This window comes from Balaenoptera borealis (genome assembly GCF_965194805.1).
Source record: "Balaenoptera borealis genome assembly, chromosome: 6".
NCBI lineage: Eukaryota > Metazoa > Chordata > Mammalia > Artiodactyla > Balaenopteridae > Balaenoptera > Balaenoptera borealis.
In genome coordinates, this window is record NC_138863.1 from 18,028,304 (window position 1) to 18,052,408 (window position 24,105).

At 59.4% G+C, this 24,105-nt stretch overlaps 2 protein-coding genes and 1 long non-coding RNA gene across 5 annotated transcripts; 1 reads left to right on the forward strand and 2 right to left on the reverse strand.

Moving 5' to 3' along the window:
• Window positions 1-972: 972 nt before the first annotated feature.
• Window positions 973-4,012, reverse strand: INHA (inhibin subunit alpha). The gene is made up of 2 exons (XM_082396525.1): window positions 3,330-4,012; window positions 973-1,965 (listed from the first exon to the last, which is right to left on the reverse strand). Exons 1-2 carry the CDS (start codon window positions 3,589-3,591, stop codon window positions 1,133-1,135), a joined length of 1,095 nt encoding a protein of 364 aa, XP_082252651.1. The 5' UTR covers window positions 3,592-4,012; the 3' UTR covers window positions 973-1,132.
• Window positions 4,013-4,382: 370 nt separating this feature from the next.
• Window positions 4,383-24,022, forward strand: OBSL1 (obscurin like cytoskeletal adaptor 1). Of its 3 annotated transcripts, XR_014245940.1 has the most exons (22): window positions 4,383-5,669; window positions 7,229-7,498; window positions 7,583-7,834; window positions 8,000-8,302; window positions 8,474-8,770; window positions 10,042-10,314; window positions 11,407-11,679; window positions 12,321-12,593; window positions 15,424-15,696; window positions 16,466-16,741; window positions 16,815-17,102; window positions 17,291-17,566; window positions 18,194-18,463; window positions 18,601-18,873; window positions 19,895-20,161; window positions 21,019-21,131; window positions 21,672-21,828; window positions 22,003-22,164; window positions 22,470-22,574; window positions 22,881-22,954; window positions 23,059-23,150; window positions 23,878-24,022. XR_014245940.1 is itself a non-coding variant. In XM_082396506.1 (21 exons), exons 1-21 carry the CDS (start codon window positions 4,658-4,660, stop codon window positions 23,662-23,664), a joined length of 5,706 nt encoding a protein of 1,901 aa, XP_082252632.1. In that variant the 5' UTR covers window positions 4,383-4,657; the 3' UTR covers window positions 23,665-23,857. The 3 variants fall into 3 exon arrangements, 2 of the variants coding, with proteins under 2 accessions (XP_082252632.1, XP_082252633.1); XM_082396506.1 differs by lacking the exon at window positions 23,878-24,022 and adding an exon at window positions 23,642-23,857 and having other exon boundaries at window positions 22,881-23,150; XM_082396507.1 differs by lacking the exons at window positions 15,424-15,696; window positions 16,466-16,741; window positions 16,815-17,102; ... (9 more) ...; window positions 23,059-23,150; window positions 23,878-24,022 and adding an exon at window positions 12,999-13,290 and having other exon boundaries at window positions 4,389-5,669.
• Window positions 15,592-22,463, reverse strand: LOC309630812. Its single transcript, XR_014245943.1, has 4 exons — window positions 22,370-22,463; window positions 18,237-18,471; window positions 17,948-18,103; window positions 15,592-15,717 (listed from the first exon to the last, which is right to left on the reverse strand). It is a non-coding gene; the product is annotated as an uncharacterized lncRNA (long non-coding RNA).
• Window positions 24,023-24,105: the final 83 nt, after the last annotated feature.

Here is a 24,105-nt window from a genome sequence, read left to right on the forward strand (position 1 = left end):
GCCCTGGGGGCTCTGGTGCTGTAAGGAACAATAGCTCAGCTCAAGCAGGGAGAAGGCATTAGCCTAAGGTGACAGGATGGGATTCTCCCCCCTCCACACCCCTTCCTGGGGCAGGAACTTACCGGCCCACTCCACACCCCATCGATCTGGGGTAGTAGGAGGGAGTCTTGTGTTAGCATAACTACACGTTGCAGTTGTGCAGTCAACATCAGAAAGTGCTCTAGAGTTTCAATCTGAGGGACCTGAACATTCCCAACCCTCCCCCTACACACACACACACACCCCTTAAAGGGAGACTGGATGGAACCTACTCGCTGACAGCCAGGACCTAGGGCAGGGCAGGAGGATACTAAGACCAAGGGGAGAAGGAGGAGAGTGAAAAAGAAAGCAGGAAGGACAGGGAAGCGGGGCCCAGTCAAGGTGGGGCAGAATGGACTGATAGGAGATGCAACGTGAAAAGAAAAGAAAAGGACTCTGTGCGCTCTGGGCTCTCAGTGTGGGCACAAGTTCACACAAGAGCAAATGGTTTCTCTGCCTTTCCACCGTCTGACATTAAGGGCTGAGTTAAGGGATTATATAAAGATACACAGGGCACATCTTTAAATCACCTGACCTTGAGCTAGGCATCCATCGGCTAGGGCAGAGCGTGGCAAGGAGGGGGCAGTTAGGCCACTTGGGCGTAGGCACTATGAGGTGTGCACAGCAGGCCACCAAACCGACACATCAGGTCCGGCTTGTATGAGGGTCAGTTCTGGCTCCAGAGTGGCTGTCCTGAGCTGGGAAGCACCTTTTTGTCATCCCCAGGCATTGTAGCTTCCTACCAGATACACATCCAATTACAGCCGGTGAACCCCACATCTCTGAGGTCAAGTGAGGCTGAGTGACCTGAGATCCCACAATCCCATGCTCCCGGGGCCCAGACCTCGCCCCGACACGCACAACGTGTCAGAGAAGCCTAAGAATACAACCGAGTCATATGCACTATGCTGTTTATTGTCACGTTACCCGTGGGACAGGGACGGGATAGGGAGGGGAGCCTCCAGGCAGAGAGGTGGAGGGAGCGGGGAGGTGGGAACCCTGCCCTTCCTCCAGGCTGGTAATGGTGGGGACTCGGCCACTAAGCAGGACTCCCTTAGATGCAAGCACAGTGCTGCGTGAGCAGGTTGGGCACCGTCTCATACTTAAAAGAGTAACCTCCATCCGAGGTGGTGCGGACACGTAGGGGCCTCATGGTCCCTGGGAGAGCAGCACAGCAGGGCTGGGCCCCTGGCACCAAAGACAGGGGCTGGACAGGGGTAGGCGGTGCCCCGGGGACTGGCAGGGACAGGTCCGGCGGGGTGGACAGCCCACAGCCCCCATGACAATAGTGGAAGATGAAACTGGGAGGGTGCACGATCCACCGTTCCCAGCCCAGCTCCTGGAAGGAGATGTTGAGGGCCGCTCTGTGGCAGTCGGCATGCGCGGCAGGTTCCTCCGGAGGCCTCTGCAGCAGGCGCAGCGCGGCGGGAGACCAAGGCCAGGGCAGTGGGGGCGTGGAGCGGCGGGCTCTCTCCCCTCCGCTGGGCGGCCTGGCCCGAGTGTGGGCCACCAGGAAGGGGGTGGCCTCGGGCCGCGCTGAGCAGGAACAGAGAGGACAGTGCAGGAGGAGCACCAGGACGGGATGGGTCAGCAGAGGGAAGGCAGAGGCGGCCAGGTGCAGCACAGCCCAGCGAGGGGGTGCCTGGCCCAGTGACATGGGCACAGCTGTGGGACCCCCGGATGACAGTGCCAGCAGGCCTAGCAGGGGCCCAGAGCTATTGGTGGCTGCTGTCTCCTGCCTGTCCAGTCCCGTGTGGAACCACAGCTGGGCCGACGTCACCTGGCGGCTGCGTGTGTGCTGCGATGGCCGGAACACATACGTGAAGAGGCCCTCCTTGGCCTGCTGGGCCAGCTCTCCGGCAGCTGGCTCATCCCCGAGGCTGGCACCTGTAGGAGGCAGAGGGGAGGCAGAGAGCAGCCCTGACTGGCAGAACCCGGGACTCTCCTCCTCAGCAGGAGGTCTGTGGCTGCCACTCATGAGCTTGCCAAGTGCTCTACTCAGTGCTTTGCCAGATGCGGGACTCTCCTCAGTCTCTGGGGAACTGACAGAGGCTCCCCGTTTGTTATTTCATCATTAAAGGACTACAAAAATACCAGACATTGCCAACTTCTCTCTGAAGTGGTTTTACCAATTAATATTCCCATCAGCGATGTGTAAGAGGCCCTGCACTTTCTCCCCTCACCAATGCCTAGAATTGATAGTTATATTTAAATTTTTGTTCATCTGATACTATGAAATGGTACCTTGAATGCTGTGTACACAAGCACTCGTTATATTACTCTTTATGTCTTTTTACATGTCAGAAATATTGCATGAGAAAGTCTTTAAAATAATTCCGCCTTAAAAGGCAGGTTAACACCAAGAAGAAGGAGGAGAAGGAGGACGGGGGAGGAGAAAGGATGTAACTCAGAATAAGGACAGTGCTTTCTAAGAAAATGCAGTTGGCATCCTTACCCTGACAGGTATATAGATGGCACCAAACAATCATGAACCAGCATGAGTTGAAGAACTGGCAACTGGGGCTGTACTGTTATGTGGGTTATCTCAATATAAACCTCACAATTGATCCATTTTGCAGATAAGAAAACTGAGGGTTAGAAAGATGAACTGTCATTTAACTACTAAGCAGCCAGGCTGGGATTCTGCCTGATCCCAAAGCCACACTCACTGTGCTGCACGGGGCCCAAAGTGCAGGGAGGCAAGGGATCCTCTCTGAGAGCAAAGTGGGCCAGATTACAAGAAAGTTTAGCCAGAGGAGGGCTTTACTCATTGAGTCAGTGCAACATGGGGAGATGAGGAGAGAACTCAAGAGAAGGTAGACTAGTTTCCCAACTAATCTTTCTCCTGCATCCCTGATATCTTCTCAAGTCTCAGCTACTTGGGGCTAAAGAAACAGTGTTTGCAGCAGGGAACAAAAGCAAAGATAGAAGGAAAGATGGCAGGAAGGGGCCCATGCCCAGATATCTCTGTCCCTAGAGACCCCTGGCGTCCCAGACAACTATCTCCCAAATGCCTCCTGTGAACCATGCACGCTAGATACACCATCTCACTTAATCCTGAGAGGTAGGCATTATTGCCCTTTTTACAGATGAGGAGACAGAGGCTCAGGAAGGTCCAGTAACTGGTCCATTACTGCAAGGCCAGCTGAGTCGCAGGTCTGGGATTCAAACGCAGACCTGCCTGGCCCCCAAGCCCCTGCAGTACCACACTGTTTATCAAAGTCAAGGTGCCAGCTCCCCACCCTCGTTACCTGTAACCGGGAAAAGGATGGCCTGGGAGACATCCTCTTCCTCGGGCTCAGAGGCCCTGCGCGTGAAGCCCCTCACAGCTTGTCTTCGGGGCAGACGCCTGACTCCAGGATTCCCACCTTCCCCAGTCACCGCGGGGGCTCCCAAGGCATCCAGGAACAAGGCCCTCACCTTGGCCAGGACAAGTTCCCGGTCCAGCTCCGGCCCATGGCAGCCATGCCCACCCCGTGGGGCCAGCAGCAAGAGGAGCAGCTGAGGCCACATAGCTCACCTGGCCCTGCCAACGGTGAACCCACACCCTGCCCCGTGCCCCTTCTGCCAGGGTCTGCCCAGGGCCTCCCCACTCTGCCCTCCCCATCCCACCACCCGCCCTCTTCTACCCTTCTCACCCCAGTCTTCCCCAGCCCTTCCCACGCCCCGCAGTCCAGTTGCCCCTGCCCATGGCATTGAGACCTCCTATCTCTGACGTAGATGTCTGTGGCCCTGAGCCTTATCTCCCACTCCCGCCAGGAATGTGGGGGAGGGGCTGGCGAGGGCTTTCACCCCAAGTGACCTGACCCACACGTACAACCCCTCCCCGCTACATACACACACACACACACACACACACACACACACACACACACACACACAGTGAGTCACAACCCAGCACCCAGCGCAGAGGTGACACCAGGTGGGACAGGAGCCTGGAAGCCGGGGTCTGCCAGCTCCTAAAAGCGTTCCTTGTCAGGGAGACAGAGCGCGCCAGCCCCTCAGAGCTTCTGGGGCCCCTTTCAACCACGCAGCTGCTGGGCCGGTCCTGGGGGGAAGGGCTGGGGTGGGGCTGGAACTGGGGCTAGGGCCGGGGGCAGGTGGTCCCGCCTGCTCTAAACTTGGCCTGGAGGAGCCAGTCTGGGCTCTCGTCCTCCAGCTGTGTCATCAGAGAATATTTTGGGGATTGGCAGCTGCAGGCGCCTCTGCCACTCAGGCCCAAGCCTGGCGGGCGGCTGGGGACCTGGCGGCTGGAGGTGGGAGGGAGGAGGGGAAAGAGGCCCTGGCTGTGGGAGGGGGCTGGGAAGGCTGGCTCTCCGGAGCAGGAAGCCAGGCCGCAGGCAGGGGAGGCTGCGGGGCCCCTCGCTGGGGAGGCAAACAGGAAGGACTGCCCCCTGAGCCCTGGGCCCCGACCCGGGAATCGCCGCCGCCAGAGCCGCAGCTCCGGGCCGAGGGTAAGGAGGTGAACCGGGAGCGGGCGGCCAGGGGAAAGCCCCGCGGGTCCCGGCGCCCGGTCCCCAGACGCGCCCCGCCTCCCGGGCTCCCGCCGCCGCTCCCGGCCTTCCCCCGCGCCGCCGCGATGAAGGCGGGCTCGGGGGACCAGGGGAGCCCCCCGTGCTTCCTGCGCTTCCCGCGGCCCGTGCGGGTGGTAAGTGGCGCCGAGGCCGAGCTCAAGTGCGTGGTGCTGGGGGAGCCTCCGCCCATTGTCGTGTGGGAGAAGGGCGGGCAGCAGCTGGCGGCCTCGGAGCGCCTGAGCTTCCCGGCGGACGGCGCCGAGCACAGCCTGCTGCTGAGCGGCGCGCTGCCCACCGACGCGGGGGTCTACGTGTGCCGCGCCCGCAATGCGGCCGGGGAGGCCTACGCGGCGGCCGCCGTCACCGTGCTGGAGCCGCCGGCCCCCGAGCGCGAGCCCCAGCCTGCCGAACGCCCGCGGCCGCCGCCCGGGGCCGGGGAGGGCGCCCCGGTGTTCCTGACGGGGCCCCGGTCCCAGTGGGTGCTGCGGGGGGCGGAGGTGGTGCTGGAGTGCCAGGTGGGGGGCCTCCCCGCGCCAACGCTGTACTGGGAGAAGGACGGGATGGCGCTGGACGAAGTGTGGGACAGTAGCCACTTCTCCCTCGAACCTGGCCGCGCGGAGGGCCGCCCGGGCGCGAGCCTGGCGCTGCGCATCCTGGCGGCGCGGCTGCCCGACTCCGGCGTCTACGTGTGCCACGCCCGCAACGCGCACGGCCACGCGCGGGCCGGCGCGCTGCTGCAGGTGCAACAGCCCCCCGAGAGCCCGCCCGAGGACCCGGACGAGGCCCCCAACCCCGTGGTGGAGCCGCTCAAGTGCGCGCCCAAGACCTTCTGGGTGAACGAGGGCAAGCACGCCAAGTTCCGCTGCTACGTGATGGGCAAGCCCGAGCCCGAGATCGAATGGCTCTGGGAGGGCCACCCGCTGCTCCCTGACCGCCGCCGCCTCATGTACCGCGACCGCGACGGCGGCTTCGTGCTCAAGGTGCTCTACTGCCAGGCCAAGGATCGCGGGCTCTACGTGTGTGCCGCGCGCAACTCGGCGGGCCAGACGCTCAGTGCCGTGCAGCTGCATGTCAAAGGTACCGCGGCGCCCCCGGGCGGCCGGGGCCCTGGGGAGGGGCCTCCAGCGCCCTCCCAGACTCTCCTAACTCCAGCCCCACTCAGTGCCCAGAAGACGGTGGGGGGTAAGGGAGGCTGAGTATTAAAATGCCATTTCCCGCCCACCTCCCATTCCCCGGGGATTCGGATTTAGTAGGCCTGCAGGGTACCTACTCCAGGAACTTCTTAGCAAGCTCCCCAAATGATTCTGAGGCAGATGTTGGAAAACCACTCTTAGATAAAGGGCTTTAAGGAATGATTCATGTACAGACCCAGAGGGACCTACAACTCCTGTAGTTCATTGTTTTTCAACCTCTTTGTTATTTCACCAACCTGTCCCCGGATGGAAATCCCATCTGGGGCCCCAATATATAAGACAGATAAAAGGATCATTCTGTGGGTGTAAACTTCTAAATCCAAATTTATAACATGTACTTATAAAGTCAATCAGTGAGAACAAGGGGTCTATTTAATTGAATATACACATTTTAACCATACATAACTGGGTCTAGTCTGTGAGCCCTATGGGGAAGGCCTAGCTGCAGGTGTCACATTGAGAAACTCCTGATTCGCACCAAAGGGAGAAAACTTGAGGGAGAGAAAAAATGCCCCGCAATTTTTGACCATTCTTTCATTAGACTGCTCTCAGGTTTGCAAGAAGAAGAAGGTGAAGGAGAGGAAATTTATATATCAAAGTTGAGTCCCCAACAGTATTTAATAAATGCTTACATTGCTCATAAATAGAAAATTCAGGGAGGGAAAACACCCCAAACTCACACTGGAAGTTAAAGCTCTCCATAATAGGAGTTCATCACAACTCATGACATTATACCTTTGCTAGTTATTACCCAACTTTTTCCCTCAGAGGAAAAAAAGTTGGCAAATCTCCTGAGCCCTGCCTGGCACGCAATCAAGCATGTGGCACCTGTGCCACAGTGGTGGCCTCTTGGGTACAGTTTGATGTGTACAGACTGGCCGGGCAGGGCTGAACTCTAACCCCCTGAGGAGAGAAAAGCCCAACATGATGGCAGAGCTTCCTTCCCAGAGCCGCATGACAAGACAGACGTGCTTCCCCAGCAGCCCAAGTGAACCCACTGGCTGTTTCCATCATCGTGCTTTCTTTCTGTAAAATGCAGTTTTGAAAGTGGTTCAAGTACTTTCAAAATGAAATTCAACTCAAACCTTTGCAGAATTGTGTGTGGTGCCTGTGAAGGGCCCCAGGGAACAATTTGAAAATCACTGATGTGGTCCAAGCCCTTCCATCCCTTTCTCCACATTACGAGTAAAGAAACTGAGACCCAGGATCATGAAAACAGCCTTGGTCAAGGTGATGTGGCTAGCGAGTGTCAGGGTCAGATGAGAATATGGGTCGCCTGACTTCCCTTCTGGGGGTTTCTCTGATTCCACAATGCCTGCTGGCTCTGGGAGAAGAGCAAATGGCCGGAGCTAATGTGGGTTTAGGCAGTAGATGATGGGAGGAGAGTCTTCCTCCTGGTCGGGCCCTCTCCAGAGCCTTCTCTGGTCTCTCCCTTCTTCACAGAGCCTCGCCTCCGCTTCACGAGGCCCCTGCAGGACGTGGAGGGCCGGGAGCATGGGATTGTGGTGCTGGAGTGTAAAGTCCCCAACTCCCGCATTCCCACGGCCTGGTTCCGCGAGGACCAGCGGCTGCTGCCCTGCCGCAAGTACGAGCAGATAGAGGAGGGCATGGTCCGGCGCCTCATCATCCACAGGCTGAAGGCAGATGACGACGGAGTTTACCTGTGCGAGATGCGCGGCCGGGTGCGCACCGTGGCCAACGTGACGGTCAAAGGTCGGCTGGCCAGTGGGAGGAGGCCGAGACCAAGGCAGGCAGATGCCCAGACCCCGGGCTGACGGACTCCCATCCGTGTCTCAGGGCCCATCCTGAAGCGGTTGCCCCGGAAGCTCGATGTTTTTGAGGGAGAGAACGCGGTGCTGCTGGTGGAGACCCGCGAGGCTGGGGTGGAAGGGCGCTGGAGTCGAGATGGGGAAGACCTGCCAGCCACCTGCCAGAGCAGCTCCGGCCACATGCATGCCCTGGTCCTTCCAGGGGTCACCCGAGAAGATGCTGGCGAGGTCACCTTCAGCCTGGGCAACTCCCGTACCACCACTCTGCTCAGAGTCAAATGTGAGGGCCTGCAAACCCCTAGGCAGCCTCCTCAAGGGCTGGCCAGGAGGGTCAGGGCTGGAGGGTGATCAGATGCCACAGTCTGGGTTGGCAAAGTGGACTTCAGGTCAGAGGGCTGTGGGAGGCTGGAGCAGGGCTCGGACGCAAACCCTGCCTTTGTCTCAGGCGTCAAGCACAATCCCCCGGGACCCCCAGTGTTGGCAGAAATGTTCAAGGGCCACAGGAACACGGTCCTGCTGACCTGGAAGCCTCCCGAGCCAGCTCCCGAGACCCCCTTCATCTACCGGCTGGAACGGCAGGAGGTAGGCTCAGAAGACTGGATCCAGTGCTTCAGCATTGAGAAAGCTGGGGCCGTGGAGGTGCCGGGAGACTGTGTGCCCTCCGAGGGCGACTACCGCTTTCGCGTCTGCACCGTCAGCGAACATGGCCGCAGCTCCCATGTTGTGTTCCATGGGTCTGCTCACCTCGGTGAGTCGGTCCTGCCAGCCCAGGCTGTCAACCGCTGTACCCCAAGTCACACCCTCCCCATCACCTTCCTCCCTTCCCTGGCCCTCAGTCCCTGTTATATGCCTTCTACCTGCCAGTCTCTGCCCTCTGCCACGCCCCTGGTTCTGATGGACAAACTCTGTCCCATCTCAGTGCCCACAGCACGCCTGGTGGCCGGTCTGGACGACGTGCAGGTGTATGACGGGGAAGATGCCGTCTTCTCCCTCGATCTCTCCACCATCATCCAGGGCACCTGGTTCCTTAATGGGGAAGAGCTCAAGAGTAATGAGCCAGAGGGCCAGGTGGAGCCTGGGGCCCTGCGGTACCGGGTGGAGCAGAAGGGCCTGCAGCACAGACTCATCCTGAAAGCTGTCAAGCACCAGGACAGCGGGGCCCTGGTTGGCTTCAGCTGCCCAGGTGTGCAGGACTCGGCTGCCCTCACCATCCAAGGTTCGTGCAGGTGGGGACCAGGGTGGGCAGATAGGGTCAAGACACAGCAGTCCCATTAGCAAAATGAGGCCAATGCTATTGCTGCTTCTCACATCTGGGCCAAGAGGGTAAGGAGCATCCACGGTGAGCTCAGATGGAGGGCTCAGTAATCCAGGAGTTCAGTTTCAACTCATGCACAATGTATAGGGGACCCCTAATTATCTTCACCAGCATCATATCCAAATTCTCTGGGGCACTTTGTGGTTTGCAGGATTCTGTCATGTTTCTCATCTCAGAGACACAGACCTTGGCTCCTAGTCCCTGACTGCTTCCTGCCCTATCGTGTAATGACTAACGCTATCGGAGCAACTTTCTGTGTGCCAGGCACAATCCTAAATCGCTTTATATATATTAATTAGCACAGTCCTCTCAATAGCCCTACAGGATGGGTTCTTTCATCATCCCATTTTACAAATGGGGAAACTGAGGCACAGAGAGGTTCAGTGACTTGCCCAAAGTCACAAAGCTAATGAGTGCTGGTGCTGGATTATGAACCCAGGCGGTCTGGCTTCAGAATCACACCCTGCCACCTGGGGAAACAGGGAAGGAGAGGGAATGAGGCCTCCCCGAGGACGACAGATCTTGGTAGGGGTCTGAAAGTTCAGGGAACATGCTGGCATTTGCCATTGCACCATTGCTGGAGTTTGTATGGCCAATCAAGGGATTCCTCAGTGCCCAAGTGCAGGGCCTTGAGGTGGTTAGCTGCCAGCATCCCAGGAGGAGGACAAAGTGAGAAATAACCGGCAACCAGAGCAGCATTTCTAAAATGCAACCCAGGTTCACCAACATCAGAGTCATCTGGAGGCTGGTTTATAATGCAGATTCCCGGGCCCCTGCACGCTTGGGGGAGGGGCCTAAGAATCTGCATTTTCAGCAGGCTCCCTGGGAATTCTTATGCACACTAAAACCACTGCTCTTAAGGGTTGTTGTGTAAGCCTAAAACTATTTTTTTTTTTTTTTTGGCCGCGCCATGCGGCACGCGGGATTTTAGTTCCCCGACCAGGGACTGAACCCGTGCCCCCTGCATTGGGAGCACGGAGTCTTAACCATTGGACCACCAGGGAAGTCCCAGCCCAAAACTAATTTTTTAAACCAACAAATGCATCGATGGCAAACATCCGGCCTGATGTGCCCACCCCCCTACCCTGAGCACATACCCTGGAGTGGGGTGTTTATTGGGGTAGCAGAGCACAACTAGGGTGCCGCACGTGACCACACCTCTTCCCAAGCAGAGAGCCCGGTGCACATCCTGAGCCCCCAGGACAAGGTGTCGTTGACCTTCACGACCTCGGAGCGGGTGGTACTGACCTGTGAGCTCTCCCGGGTGGACTTCCCAGCGAGCTGGTACAAGGACGGGCAGAAGGTGGAGGAGAGCGAGTCGCTGGTGGTGAAGATGGATGGGTGCAAACACCGCCTGATCATGCCTGAGGCCCAGGTCCAGGACAGTGGCGAGTTTGAGTGCAGAACGGAAGGGGTCTCAGCCTTCTTCAGCGTCTCCGTCCAAGGTCAGGGACCGTGGCGGCCTGGGCTCCCCCCAGCTGAGGCTGACCCTGGGGGCTGTGCGAACCCTGCCCCCCTGGTCTGCCTGCTTGGGGGTCCCTTCCGAAGGGCCCTAGGGGGCAAGGGGACATGTTTGCAGATCACACTGCCCATGCACCACCCTCCAGCACACTTGGCCCCCATGTACCCTTGGCTGGCGGGAAAGTGGGGGGGCCTCAATTCAATTAAGGGAAGGGAGGTGGGAGCTAACATTTGTTAGGCACCTACTAGCCAGTTCCTATGCTGGATACTTAAAATGTACACTTGCATTCAGTGTTCACAACTACGTGAGGGGCAGTATATCTCCATTCACAGATGAAGCAGCTGAGGTTTAGAGAGGTTATGCAACTCGCTCACGATCACACAGCAGCAAATACCCTAGGTGGGTTCACACCCAGGACTGCTTATCCCACTGCCTCAGGCGGCCAGGGTCAAAAGGGAGTTTTAGGTGCAGTGGTCCAGAGGCTCTCAGAAGCCAGTACATGTCTGGCTGCTTCAGAACCACCCTGGAAGCCATAAGTGCATAGGCTCCCCCAGGCCTCCAGAGCCAGAATATCCAGGACAGAGCCTGGAGAGCCACTCTGGGAGAACAACTCAGGAACCACTGATCCAGCTCCATCTTCTCACTTTGAGTGGCCCCATTGCCAGAAGGTCTTCTGGCCCCTGCCTGAATGTACCCAGTGACGGGGAACTCACTACCTGTAGGGAGCGCTGCCCCACGGTATCACCACTAAATTGTTCCCACCTCTTCCCCGTCCTGCGATCAGCCCTCCGGGGGCCTCCTTGAAAAAGCAGCAGCAAGCACGGCCCTGATGGGACCTGCGACAGTGACCTCCTCTCAGCCTAGACGAAGCCCTCTGTGTCCCCAGCCAACCCCCTCTGATCCTCTGGGAACTCACAGAGCACTCCAGTGCCATGTGATCTGTCACACCGCACCCGCCACGCCCTCAGTAGTCCGTGTCATTGCCCCAGAGCACCCCACCCCAGCCAAGCAGCCAGTGTGCACTCATGTCTCCTGTTTTTGGGTGTCTGTGTGATCCCATCTCTGCTCCCCCCAGACCCCCCCGTGCACATCCTGGATCCCCGGGAGCACGTGTTTGTGCACGCCATAACCTCCGAGTGCGTCATGCTGACCTGTGAGGTGGACCGGGAGGAAGCCCCCGTGCACTGGTACAAGGACGGGCAGGAGGTGGAAGAGAGCGACTTCGTGGTGCTGGAGAACGAGGGGCCCCATCACCGCCTGGTGCTGCCCGCCGCCCAGCCTCCAGATGGGGGCGAGTTCCAGTGCGTCGCTGGGGACGAGCGCGCCTACTTCACCGTGACCATCACAGGTGGGGTTCCAGGCAGTCCGCAGGAGGGGGACGGTGTGCCCTGCCCCTGCGTGGGCAGCTGCTACACTCCTGGGCCACTGTTCCCAGCCCCTGCTTCCCTTCCCCTAGCTTTCTCCCCAACCCATGCTCTGCACCCTGAGGTTCAGTCACCTGCAGAAAATGCATTGTCATAAACACACCAGTCACAGCTACATCAATCAAAGGAAAGCCTGCCTTCTCTGTTCTGAAGATCCTCCAAGGGGAGCTTTAGGGGTGGCAGTGCTACCACAGGGCAGGGTCTAGGGTGGGTGGGCCCAGGCACTAGAGGGGTCAGAAGGTCTGAGGCCTGCAGGAGACCGCAGCTCCATCTGGGCACCCAGCCCTCCTCTCCCCAGTCCTACCCTTCGTATTGTCCCTGTCCCAACCCAGAGAATGTAGGGAGTTTCTACAGCCGAGGCTGACACCACAGTCCCCGCTGTGCCACCGTGCCCCAGCCGTGAGTGACTGTCCGAGCAGCTGTGAGCCATGGTCCGAGGGAAGACCCTCTTCTTCAACACACAGCCCACCTTGCAGGAGTAGGGAACAGGCGTGGCTCAGGTGGGGCAGCCAGGCACCTCGGCCCCAGCCCCTGACGCCCGGCCACAGCTGTCCCTGTCCTCCAGATGTCTCCTCGTGGATCGTGTACCCCAGCGGCAAGGTGTACGTGGCAGCCGTGCGCCTGGAGCGCGTGGTGCTGACCTGCGAGCTCTGCCGGCCCTGGGCCGAGGTGCGCTGGACCAAGGATGGCGAAGAGGTGGTGGAGAGCCCCGCGCTGCTCCTGCAGAAGGAGGACACCGTCCGCCGCCTGGTGCTGCCCGCCGTCCAGCTGGAGGACTCGGGCGAGTACTTGTGTGAAATCGATGACGAGTCTGCCTCTTTCACCGTCACTGTCACAGGTGTGGGCCCACCCCAGCTGCCCGCGGTCACCAGAGGACAGTCCTGAGCCCTTGGGGGAGCTGGCCACATAGCCCCTAGCTAGCATGTGGGGGAGGGGGGAGGGGGGGCTGCAGGTGCATGGACCGGGGGGCCCTGCCCGGAAGACCCCAGGGTCCGTGTTCGATAAGCAGGCTCTTCCCCGGCGCCCAAGGCCAGGAATAGCTATCCTTCACCGTCTCATTTACTGAGCACTTTCTATGTGTCAGGCACTGGGCCAGGTGCTGCAGGTCACTGGTGCGTATTGCAGACGTGGTCCCTGCTCCCAGCTGCCAGAGAGCTGGGGAGGCAGCCGTTAACCAGGGGTCGCAAACGGGCAGTCCCTAGGGCCCCATACAGCCCACAGATATGTTTTGTTTGGCCTGCAGAGTCTTACCAAAGTCAGGACAGTTCAAATAACAACCCGGAGCTATGCGTCCTCTTGAAAAAGCCGAAGACCCGGCGCCTCTGGTCCCGCTTCCCCCCTTGGCGACGAACAGCTGGCGCTGAGTAGCAGCTGCCCCTGTAACACGGGGCCCACATTCCTCTGTCCCACCCTGCCCGCTGTTCCTTTTTGCTCCCCCCAGACCACTTCAGCCACTGACCTTACCTTACCTGGCCCCCGTGGGCATTTGAGTTTGCGACCCCTGTGTTTAACCAATAAACACGCAAATAAATGTACAGTGACACCTCGTGACAAGTGCTGTGAGGGATGAGGGGTCAAGAGAGCAGAGCTGGAGATCAGGGAGGGCTTCGGAGAAAGTCGGTCGCCATGCCACCCGCAGGAGCCAGCCCCGGGGTGGGCTCCGGACACCGAGCAGCTCACAGACACACACGCGCACGTCCCTCCGGGAGTGCCCAGACTGGCAGGAGAGCTGGACATATTAGAGGGTCTCAGAGTGAGGGTTGCCGGGTGTCGTGATAGGGTGCAGTGGGTGTCCGAAGCTGGGGGCTGCTGACCTGGTTGGCAGGCAGGAAGTGCCTTCAAAATGGCCGTTTGGAGCAGCGGCTGAGTTAGCTAAGTGGGGGTCAGGGTTTGGGCTGAAGGTGGGGAGAGAATGTTCAAATCGGGAAAGCACAGGATGACTATGGAAGTGACGGTTCAGTGCCAGAAACTTTGGGACTGCAGCCCACAGCACCAATCCCAGTGTGTGTGCGGGGGGGATGGGGAGTGTGGGACCTAGGCAGCTCTGGGTGGCACAGAAGAACCCACTGGCTGCACTGGAGCGACCATCCTGATGCTGGCATCATCTGGTTACCCTGCCCTGCCCTAGGAACAATGCTTCAGCCTAGGCTTGAGCTACTTAGGGCCCCCCGACTCCCTGCACCCCAAATAGTGCAGCCTGAAGCACACAAGTCACAAAGCCGAAGAGGCCTTTCTGCACATATTCTGTCCCGTAGTGAATCCCTTTAACCTCTCCCGCCCCAACCCCTGGCCAGACATAATGGCCGCAGACACACACATTCCAGCTCATAACTGGCCTCCCCGCAAAACACCAGATTCTTCATAAGAAGCTCACACAACACACCTTGTGTGGACCAGGAGAATCAAGTCTGATGCCAAGCTGAGGGCCCCAGCTGTGCAGGTACCCCAGCCCCATGGCTGCACCCCATTCTCACTCCACTGCCTCCATCACCTCCCCCACCACTCAGGCAGCCTCACTCTGCAATCTACTGGTGCTGCTGGGCCTCAGAGAACCACCCTGCATCTTGTAGACTCTTAGAATAAGCCCAGTTAGGGAGGAGGCGGAGGCAAGGGCTGAGTGTGCACTGGTGGGCACATCTGCCCGTACACACCTCTGCGAAGACCTAGACCAGGAAGCTGGCAGTTCCCCAGCCCAGCCACAAGGGGGCCAAATGCTAAAGGAACACGAAAGTGTCCTGGAGACTTGATTCTGGGAGACCTCCAAGGTACGTGAAAGCATGGGCAGGCCTGGGCTCAGTGCACTGGTCACCACCAATATGGACATGGCTCCTTTCTGTGAAAGACTGACCACTCCAGAGCAGCTGCAGATGAACTCCTAGAAACAGCATTTAATATCCCTGGGGAAATCTTAGGTGTTGACAACTCATGCACAGATGCAAAATTCATTACTGAGTTTCCAGCAAGCCTTGGCTTGGAGTCCTTACCACTGCTTGCAGAGTCTGACCCTCCCTTTATCAGATGGTAGTTCTTCCTCCTGCCCTCGAGTAGGTATAGCCAGTTGTGACCATAAGGAAGTTGTTTAATCACACCATGCCTCAGTTTCCTCATCTGGGAAATGGGTATAAAATAATACCTACTCCTTAGGATTGCTACGAGGGTGTAAAGTGCTTATGACTGTTCCTGGAACTCTAGCAAGCTGTATATAAGTACTTGCTATTACAAATGCACCATCCCTTATCCACAATTCTGAAATCAAAAAAAAACACCTCAAAATCAAAAGGCTTTTTGTAAGTTTGGTATTAAAAGTCATTTCAGTAAAACCTGAACTTAACTCTGTGAAGCTATTTGTACTTTTTAATTAGCCTGCTTAGGGTGAATCTATCTATATGTTACATTGCAGAAATGTTAATGTGATTGATTATAGGGGGGGACCACAGTGGGGGCTGAGGGCGGTAGGTGATATATGATAAACGCACCATTTCTGGAATCGGAAGCATTGTGGATTCTGTAGCACTTCTGGCCCCAGGGATTTCAGAGAACAGATTTTGGACCTATTATTATCCTTATTACTCTTATGATTGTGGGTGACCGGGACTTCATGCTGCCAGATGGCTCCAGGGAGGCTGACGGTGAGTTTGTGACAGGCTGTGGTTGTCCCCACTCTGCAGAACCCCCGGTGCGCATCATATACCCCCGGGACGAGGTGACCTTGGTCGCCGTGAGCTTGGAGTGTGTGGTGCTGATGTGTGAGCTGTCGCGGGAGGACGCCCCCGTGCGCTGGTACAAGGATGGGCTGGAGGTGGAGGAGAGCGAGGCTCTGGTGCTGGAGAGTGATGGGCCCCGCCGCCGCCTGGTGCTACCTGCTGCCCAGCCCGAGGACGGGGGCGAGTTCGTGTGCGACGCTGGAGACGACTCAGCCTTCTTCACTGTCACCGTCACAGGTGGGCAGTCTGTGGGACACCCTGGGGAGGAAAAGAGGCAGGAGGCTGAGGGACAGACACCCAACCCTCCCAGTTCTTGCACCTTCAGGGTCCCTGACTGCTGCACACAGCTCTCCCCTTGTCCAGCCTTCCCCCTCCCCCAGCCTCCTCATTCTCAGCCATTAGAGAGCCCTGACTTGCCCAAATCATATCAGGACAATGACCAGAGACCTGGTGGAGAGAGCCCAGCAATCAGGAGCACTCATTCATTCACTTATTCAACAAATACTGATGTGCTCAGCACCGTTCTGGATGCTGAGGGATACAGTAGTGAACCAAGGAGAGAAAACCTGTCTTTATGGAGCTTGCCTTCTCGTGAGAGTGGACAGACAGCAAATAAGGAAAATAGATGGTTTTTCAGGTGGTGATCGGAGGCAGAGCAGGCAAAGGGGTTAGGAAGTGCGGGTGGGGTAGGGAGAGATGTGCATTGGGGTCAGATAGATGTGGCTGTGAGTGTGGGTCTACCTCTTTTTTTCCCATGTGACCTAGAGCAAGTCAGTTCTCGATAAAGAGGCTTCAGGTCCTCATCTATAAAGTGAAGCCAACAATAGGGAGTGTCAGGAGTAGCTGAGAAAAGAGCTGCAGTGTGCTTGGCACGCAGTGAGTGCCCACGGATTGTAGGTGGCACCGTTCCCAAGAGCTGCACTGCAAAGGGCTGAGAATCTAGTGGTGAGGCAGGTAGAGGCCTGCTGGCCGAGCCCACTCTCCCCTCTCTCTGTCCACCCACCAGCCACTCCAGAGAGGATTGTGCATCCGGCGGCCCGCTCCCTGGACCTGCAGTTCGGGGCTCCAGGGCGCGTGGAGCTGCGCTGCGAGGTGGCCCCGGCTGGGTCCCAGGTGCGCTGGTACAAGGATGGGCTGGAGGTGGAAGCATCAGATGCCCTGCAGCTGGGTGCCAAGGGGCCCACTCGCACCCTGACCCTGCCCCACGCCCAGCCTGAGGACGCCGGGGAGTATGTGTGTGAGACCCGTGATGAAGCCGTCACCTTCAACGTCAGCCTGGCTGGTGGGTGCTCCCGGCCAGCCAAGGTGCGGGAGGTGGGGGCATCACCGAGCTGATACCTCTCCTCTCTGTCCAGAGCCCCCAGTCCAGTTCCTGGCCCCAGAGGCAGCGCCCAGCCCGCTCTGCGTGGCCCCCGGGGAGCCGCTGGTGCTGAGCTGTGAACTGTCTCGGGCTGGTGCCCTCGTCTTCTGGAACCACAACGGGAGGCCGGTGCAGGAGGGTGAGGGCCTGGAGCTCCGAGCCGAGGGCCCCCGCCGTGTCCTCTGCATCCGGGCTGCAGACCCGGTCCACGCAGGCCTCTACACCTGCCAGTCAGGGGCAGCCCCGGGGGCCCCCAGCCTCAGCTTCACCGTCCAAGTGGCTGGTGAGTATAGCCCGGGCAGGAAGCCTGAGAGTCGCACCCCGAAACCCATGAGTCTCCCCCTTCTCTAGCACACCTGGCCCACCCCCTGCCCCACCGCTCTCGGTCCCTTTCCCCGTCTTGCCTCCCACTGCCCTCCTCCCAGCCCACGGGCCACTCCCTCCCGGTGACCCCTGGCTCTGAGCCCACAGAGCCCCCAGTGCGGGTGGTGGACCCCGAGGCAGCCCAGACGAGGGTTCGCAGCACCCCAGGTGGGGACCTGGAGCTGGCGGTGCACCTCTCCCGGCCGGGGGGCCCTGTGCGCTGGTACAAGGACGGGGAGCGCCTGGCGAGCCAGGGGCGGGTACAGCTGGAGCAGGACGGGGCGAGGCAGGTGCTGCGGGTGCAGGGGGCCCGGAGCAGGGACGCCGGGGAGTACCTGTGCGACACGCCCCAGGACAGCCGCATCTTCCTCGTCAGCGTGGAAGGTAACAGTGCACCCCTCACTGGCCCCCCCAAGGGCCACACGCCCGAACCACTCTGGGCCCCCGCGCCCCGACCCCACCTCGCTGCCTCTGGCTCCAACCAATGCATGCGTGACTATTCCTGGGATGAGGGCTCAGGGCTCCCTTTTCCAGGAACCCTCAAATAATAGGAGGGGCACAGACCAGTGGTTAAAAGCAGGGCTCTGGAGTCAGCACTGCGCACACCAGGTTCCAATCTGGATTCTGCTTCCCAGTAGTTGTGTGACACTGGCAACTTGCTTAAACTCTCTGAGCCCCAGCTCCAAAGTGGAGGGATAGTGCTTGTCCTATAGGGCTGTTGTGACAGTTAAATGAGATAAATTGGGTCCATAGTAAATGACCTACTATTATTAGGGAGTCAGAGAGGGGGGTGCCAGGCCAGCATTGGGCGGAGGTGGCTAGGAGTAGCAGGGCGTTGACATCTTGTCCTTTGAAACACCTCATGGCTGACACACAGTAGGTCCTCAGGAAGGTTCTGTTCAATAACTGGAGGATGAGGGCCTGTTATTGGAGATGAGGGGATGAAGAGGAGATGAGGAGGAGGGAGGCGGAAAGACCCAGCCCACCTCACTGCCCGACCCCACCCCCCAGAACCACCGCCGGTGAAGCTGGGCTCGGAGCTGACACCACTCACTGTGCACGAGGGTGATGATGCCACGTTCCGGTGTGAAGTCTCGCCACCAGACGCCGACGTCACTTGGCTGCACAATGGGGCCATTGTCACCCCAGGGCCCCAGCTAGAGGTGGCCCAGAATGGGTCAAGCCGCATACTGACCGTGCGAGGCTGCCAGCTCGAGGACGCGGGGACCGTGACTGCCCAAGCAGGGGGCACGTCCACAAGTGCCCGGCTCCATGTTCGAGGTTTGGTCCTGATGGAGACACAATAGTCTTGTTCCTGAACCTATTCTCCCAGCCCCGGCCATAACAGGGGACAGATCCCTGAGAGGGAGCAAGGGGTCAGCCCACCAGGCTCCATGGCCCCCTCTCTTTCTCCCCAGAGACGGAGCTGCTGTTCCTGCGGCGGCTGCAGGACGTGCGGGCAGAGGAAGGCCAGGACGTGTGCCTCGAAGTAGAGACAGGCCGAGTGGGTGCGGCAGGGGCCGTGCGCTGGGTGCGAGGTGGGGCACCCCTACCACCCGACTCCCGCCTGTCCACGGCCCAGGATGGCCACGTCTACCGCCTCTTCATCCACGGCGTTGTACTGGCCGACCAGGGCACCTACGGCTGCGAGAGCCACCACGATCGCACCCTGGCCAGGCTCAGCGTGAAGCGTGAGTGCCCCGTCCTCTCCTAACACATCGCCCGCCCTGTGGCACAGTCTCTCCTGGCTGGCCCAGGGCCCCTCAGACCCCCACCAAAGTGCCCCTCTCCACAAGGCAAGTCAGCCCTGGCTGACCCCCAGGAGTGTGACCTGAAGCAGCCTGCCCAAAGCAAAACTCTTCTTTTTCTAATGTTTTCTATTTACCTTAGAAGTCCATGTGGATTTTGCATTCCATTTCGTATGTCCAAGTTGGCTTTGCTATAAACGTAAATATTATACTCCAGAAAGACTTGCCGTGTTTATCCTTCAGTCACCTGCCCCAGGATACATGGGCCCAGCTGAGAAGCAGGGATGGTTGGCAAATAGCACCCACACCCCCAAGATGGAGCCCTCTATTAACTGTGTGACCTCATGCAAATTACTTAACTTCTCTGAGCCAAGTTTTCTTTAAAAAGGGTCTTTGGGAACATTGATTGGGATAATATGAGAAATACCCACAGAGAGCTTGGTAAATGGTTGTTGGTGATGTGTATTCTCTTCTAATTTACTTCATTCATTTAATAATCACAATAAACCCATGTCTCAATGCTATTAACCTTGTATAGCTGGGGAAACTGAGGCCCAGAGAGGTCAAGCAATTTGCCAAAGGTTACACAGCACACAAACTATGTGGCAGGGTCCAGTCCTGGTGTGTCTGACTTCAAATTCTGTGCTTCCTCCAGTGTCACAGCACCCCTCACCCAAACTCCTCACCCCGCTAACCACACATCACCCCCTTCATGTATGTATCTCCTCTCCTAACCCTAGGAAGCCCCTCTCTCCACCCAAGTCTGAATGGCTCTGCTCCCTTCTTCCTGCACCCTGGTTCTGAACTTTGTTCTATAGGGCCTTACGAGGTTGGGTGTTAGGGGTGGCGCAGGCAGAGCCAAGGTGTGTGTGTGGCGGGGGAGGGGGGGGCGGGGAGGGGGGCCGAAAGCCCTGCCCAGATTTGGAGCCCTCGTCCTCCCTCTTCCCCCATCTCCTCCCACTAGCAAGGCAGCTAAGGGTGCTGCGGCCTCTGGAGGACGTGACCGTCATCGAGGGGGGCAGCGCCACCTTCCAGCTGGAGCTGTCCCAGGAGGATGTGACCGGGGAGTGGGCCCGGGGTGGAGTCCGGCTGCAGCCGGGGCCCACGTGCCAAATTCACGCAGAGGGCCACGCTCACTGCCTGGTACTCAGTGGCCTGGGCCTGGCCGACTCGGGCTGCGTCTCCTTCACTGTGGATGCCCTGCGCTGTGCAGCCAGACTCACTGTGAGAGGTGCGGCCTCTGGAACCGCTGCCTGCCTGCTGACTGCTCTGGGTGTGATTCTACTGATCCCACTACCCGTGTGGCCCCCACTGACCCTGTCCCAGTGTGGCCCTCACTGACCTCCCTGCCAGAGTTTGACTCCCCTGACCCTTTGGCCATGTATGGCCCCGGTGACTGCCCTGCCTGAGTGTGTCTCCACCAACCCCCCGTCCCAATGGACCACTGACTGTGCTGCTGTGAGGTGCTTGTGCCGGTGTGGTGTCTGTCTGCCTAACCACGGCCCTGCTGGCCACTCTGAGTGTGAGCCCACTGACCACGCCTGCCTGCTGCAGCCCCCTCTGCCTGTCTGAGTGTGCCCCTCTCACCACCCAAGTCCCAACAATCCACTTACTATGCCAAAGGGTGGCTCCATTGGCAACTCTGCCTCAGTGTCCCCCATTTTTGCTTGCAGCCCTGGTGTGTTCCCCACTGACCACATCTGCTCTAGGGTCCCCCCCATTGCTCCTGTGAACCCATGGTGTCCCCCACTGGCCAGTGTCTCCTGTCCATTCCAGCCAGTGTGGCCCCCACTGACCACGCTTGCCTATGGGTAATTCCACTGGCATGTCTGCTCCAGTTTCCCCTATGCCCCTCTAGCCCCAGCATGTCCCCCACTGACCACCTTAAATGTGACCGACCCCCAGCGGGCCATTCCTACCCTGTTGACCCCTCTGATACCGCTGTGTTCCCCACTGACCAGCATCCCCTTTGGACCACTTTGTCCCAGCATGCCCCCCACTCACTGGTGGCCTCTGTTGATCACCTTGTCTAAATGTGCCCACCAGTGACCCCTTGTGCCCAACGTGTCTGCCTTCTCCCACTCCCAGAGGCCCCAGTGACCATTGTGCGGGGGCCACAGGACCTAGAAGTGACCGAGGGTGACACAGCTACTTTCGAGTGTGAACTTTCCCAGGCCTTGGCTGATGTCACCTGGGAGAAGGTCAGAGCCCAGCCCCAGCCCAGCCCACCTCGGCATCATAACAGCAATAACAACCCCCAACAGAAATAACTAATACTCACTAAGCCATGCACCTGGCACTGTGCTAAGATTTGCTTTACATTTAATCCTCTAAACCTTATAGCAGCCCTATGAGGCAGGTCTTATTATCTCCATGTTATCTATAAGGAGACTGATGCGCAGTGGGGTGAAGTATTGCCCAGGGGCAGACGTAGAGCCCATATTTGAATCCAGGTTTCCTGATTCCAGAATCCACACGCATGGCTGGTATGAGCAGTACATGACTCTATGCTTCCCACGCCCGTGGCTCCCTTCTCAGCCCTAAGGTCCCCAAAGGGTGACAACTTCCCAATGAGACTCCTGGCGAGGTCCCGGAAGGCGCGGGACGGCCCTGCTCCACAGCATAAACGTGCCTCGAAACCGCTTGGCATAAGCAGAGGGCGCGGCCGCCTACGAGGAGGGCAGGGGCCGTCTGTGCCCAGACGACCTTTCACCACGACCCTTTGCAACTCCCGCCCCCAGGACGGGCAGCCGCTCACCCCCAGCCCTCGGCTCAGACTCCAGGCCCTAGGCACCCGCCGCCTTCTCCAGCTGCGACGCTGCGGTCCCTTGGACTCCGGGACCTACAGCTGCGTGGTGGGGATGGCCCGAGCCGGGCCCGTCCACCTGGTGGTGCGCGGTGGGTACCGAGCGCTGCCCGGGCGGGGCACAGCTGTGGGTGCGGCGGCTGCGGACCAGACTTGCCCCGGGGTCCTGCTCTGGGGCATCTAAGGAGGGGGCGGGGCGTGGGCGGGGCATGGTACCGCCCCCTCCGCTCCGCTCCGCCCACCTCACGGCCCCGGCTCCGCCCCAGAGCGCAAGGTGTCTGTCCTCTCGGAGCTTCGGTCGGTGAGCGCCCGCGAAGGTGACGGAGCCACGTTCGAGTGCACCGTGTCGGAGGTCGAGACCACCGGGAGCTGGGAGCTCGGAGGCCGCCCGCTGAGACCCGGAGGCCGCGTCCGCATCCGACAGGAAGGTCTGACCGACTTTCTACCCGCTCTGGCCCCTCGCTGCCCCGCCCTACCAGGATAAGTCCCACCTCCAGGTCAAATGGGCCCCGCCCCACGGCCCAAGGAGAAGTCTCTCGATCTCTCCCTGGCCCCCAGCTCTGAGCCCTCGGTCCTGGACCTCCCCTCTTACCCCTCGGCATCTCAATTCCGCCCCGCCCAGCGCACACTTACCGCGTCCGAACCGACCCGGGGACCTACTCTGGCCCCACCCTCATCCCCGAACCCTCCCCAGAGGCGGCTCCGGCCTCGCTAGCGCCCCCTTCACCCCCAGGGAAGAAACACATTCTGGTGCTGAGCGAGCTGCGCGCGGAGGACTCTGGTGAGGTCCGCTTCCAGGCGGGACCCGCCCAGTCCGTGGCTCAGCTAGAGGTGGAGGGTAAGCAACTGGGGCATGGACGACCTGGAGTGAATACTGTCTCTCCCTGGAACTGGCAAGCTGGTGGCTGGTCCGAGGAACCCTACCTTCCCCACCCCTTCCTCCCGGGGCTCTCCGGGGGCGGATCACAGAGAGCAGTGTATTTCCTGGGGAGCAGGAGACTTTGGGTTGAGGGTAGAGAGAAACGGGGTGGTGGCATAGAGGTCTAAGACCAGGAGTGGAGGCCACAGCGGGAGGGAACATGCGTCTCTCCTCCTGGGGCCCTGTGTGTCCCTATTAACCTAAGCCCTCGTCCTCCACCCCCAGCATTGCCTGTCCAGATATGCCGCCGCCCCCCTCGCGAGAAGACAGTTCTGGTCGGCCGCCGGGCGGTGCTGGAGGTGACTGTGTCCCGCTCGGGGGGCCAAGTGTGCTGGTTGCGGGAGGGGGTCGCGCTGTGCCCGGGAGACAAGTACGAGCTGCGCAGTCATGGCCACACCCACAGCCTGGTCATCCATGACGTGCGACCTGAGGACCAGGGCACCTACTGCTGCCAGGCCGGCCAGGACAGCGCTCACACACGGCTGATGGTAGAGGGTGAGTAAAGCCAACGGGGCAGAGGTCAGAAAGGCACGCCGGCTGGCCAAGGGTCTCCTAGGAGCTGGTGGGCTGAGACACACCTCCTGCAGGTTTTCCAAGACTTGGGACGGCGAGCTGGTTCTGAGATGTGTTGGAGGTGGGGAATGGGGAGGCGGGAGATCACAGCCAGGGCTGAGGAGAGGAGGGAGTCCTGTGTTCTCAACAGGAACCACTGGGTTCAGGGCAGCTGTTTCCACCCTTTCTACACCCCTTCCTGTCCGAGCTTCTCCTTACTCCCTCCTGCCTCTGGACCATGTTCGTCTCTCCTGAATGCCCCATTTGTACCCAAGTTCCTCTTCTTCCCACCTACCGGCCCCTGGTCTGTGCCCCCCGCCTGTCCCTCACCCTCTCCTGCTCTCTGCCCAGCTGGCTTCTGCCCATCTCAGCAAGCTGCACTCCGCCTGGGCAGAGGGCTTCTGCTAGTCCCATTTCTTTCCTCTTCCACTTAGGAGGTGCCCCCCTCTCCACCTGAACTCCTGTGTTCCCTTCAGGTGCCTACCTTCCCCACCTCTGACTGGCCACCCTCACTTTCCTGCCCCCACAGACAGCCCTGACAGAGGCCTAGAAAGGGTGGTTCAGAGGGTGAGGGCCCAGCTCTTCCTGTGTGGGTGCCCAGGCTCTGCCAGGGGAGAGGAGTGTGGTGCCCACTGTCTCCCCAGCCCCACTCGCAGTCATTCCTCCGCAGGTAGCTAGGAGGACCGAACCAGGCCAGGCGGGTGCCCTCGGACAGCTTGGAAGGCGCATGCCCTTACCCTGGGAAGGGGTGGGGAGGGAGGGGAACCAGAGGTGTTGGGAGACAATAAAAGTGGTACAGCCCCTTTCCTGGCTCTCTGTGTGACGTGGGAGGGCAGAACTTGCCTGGAGCCCCTGTGTAGTGAGTGACACAGGGGACCAAGGGCTGCAGTGCTTCCAT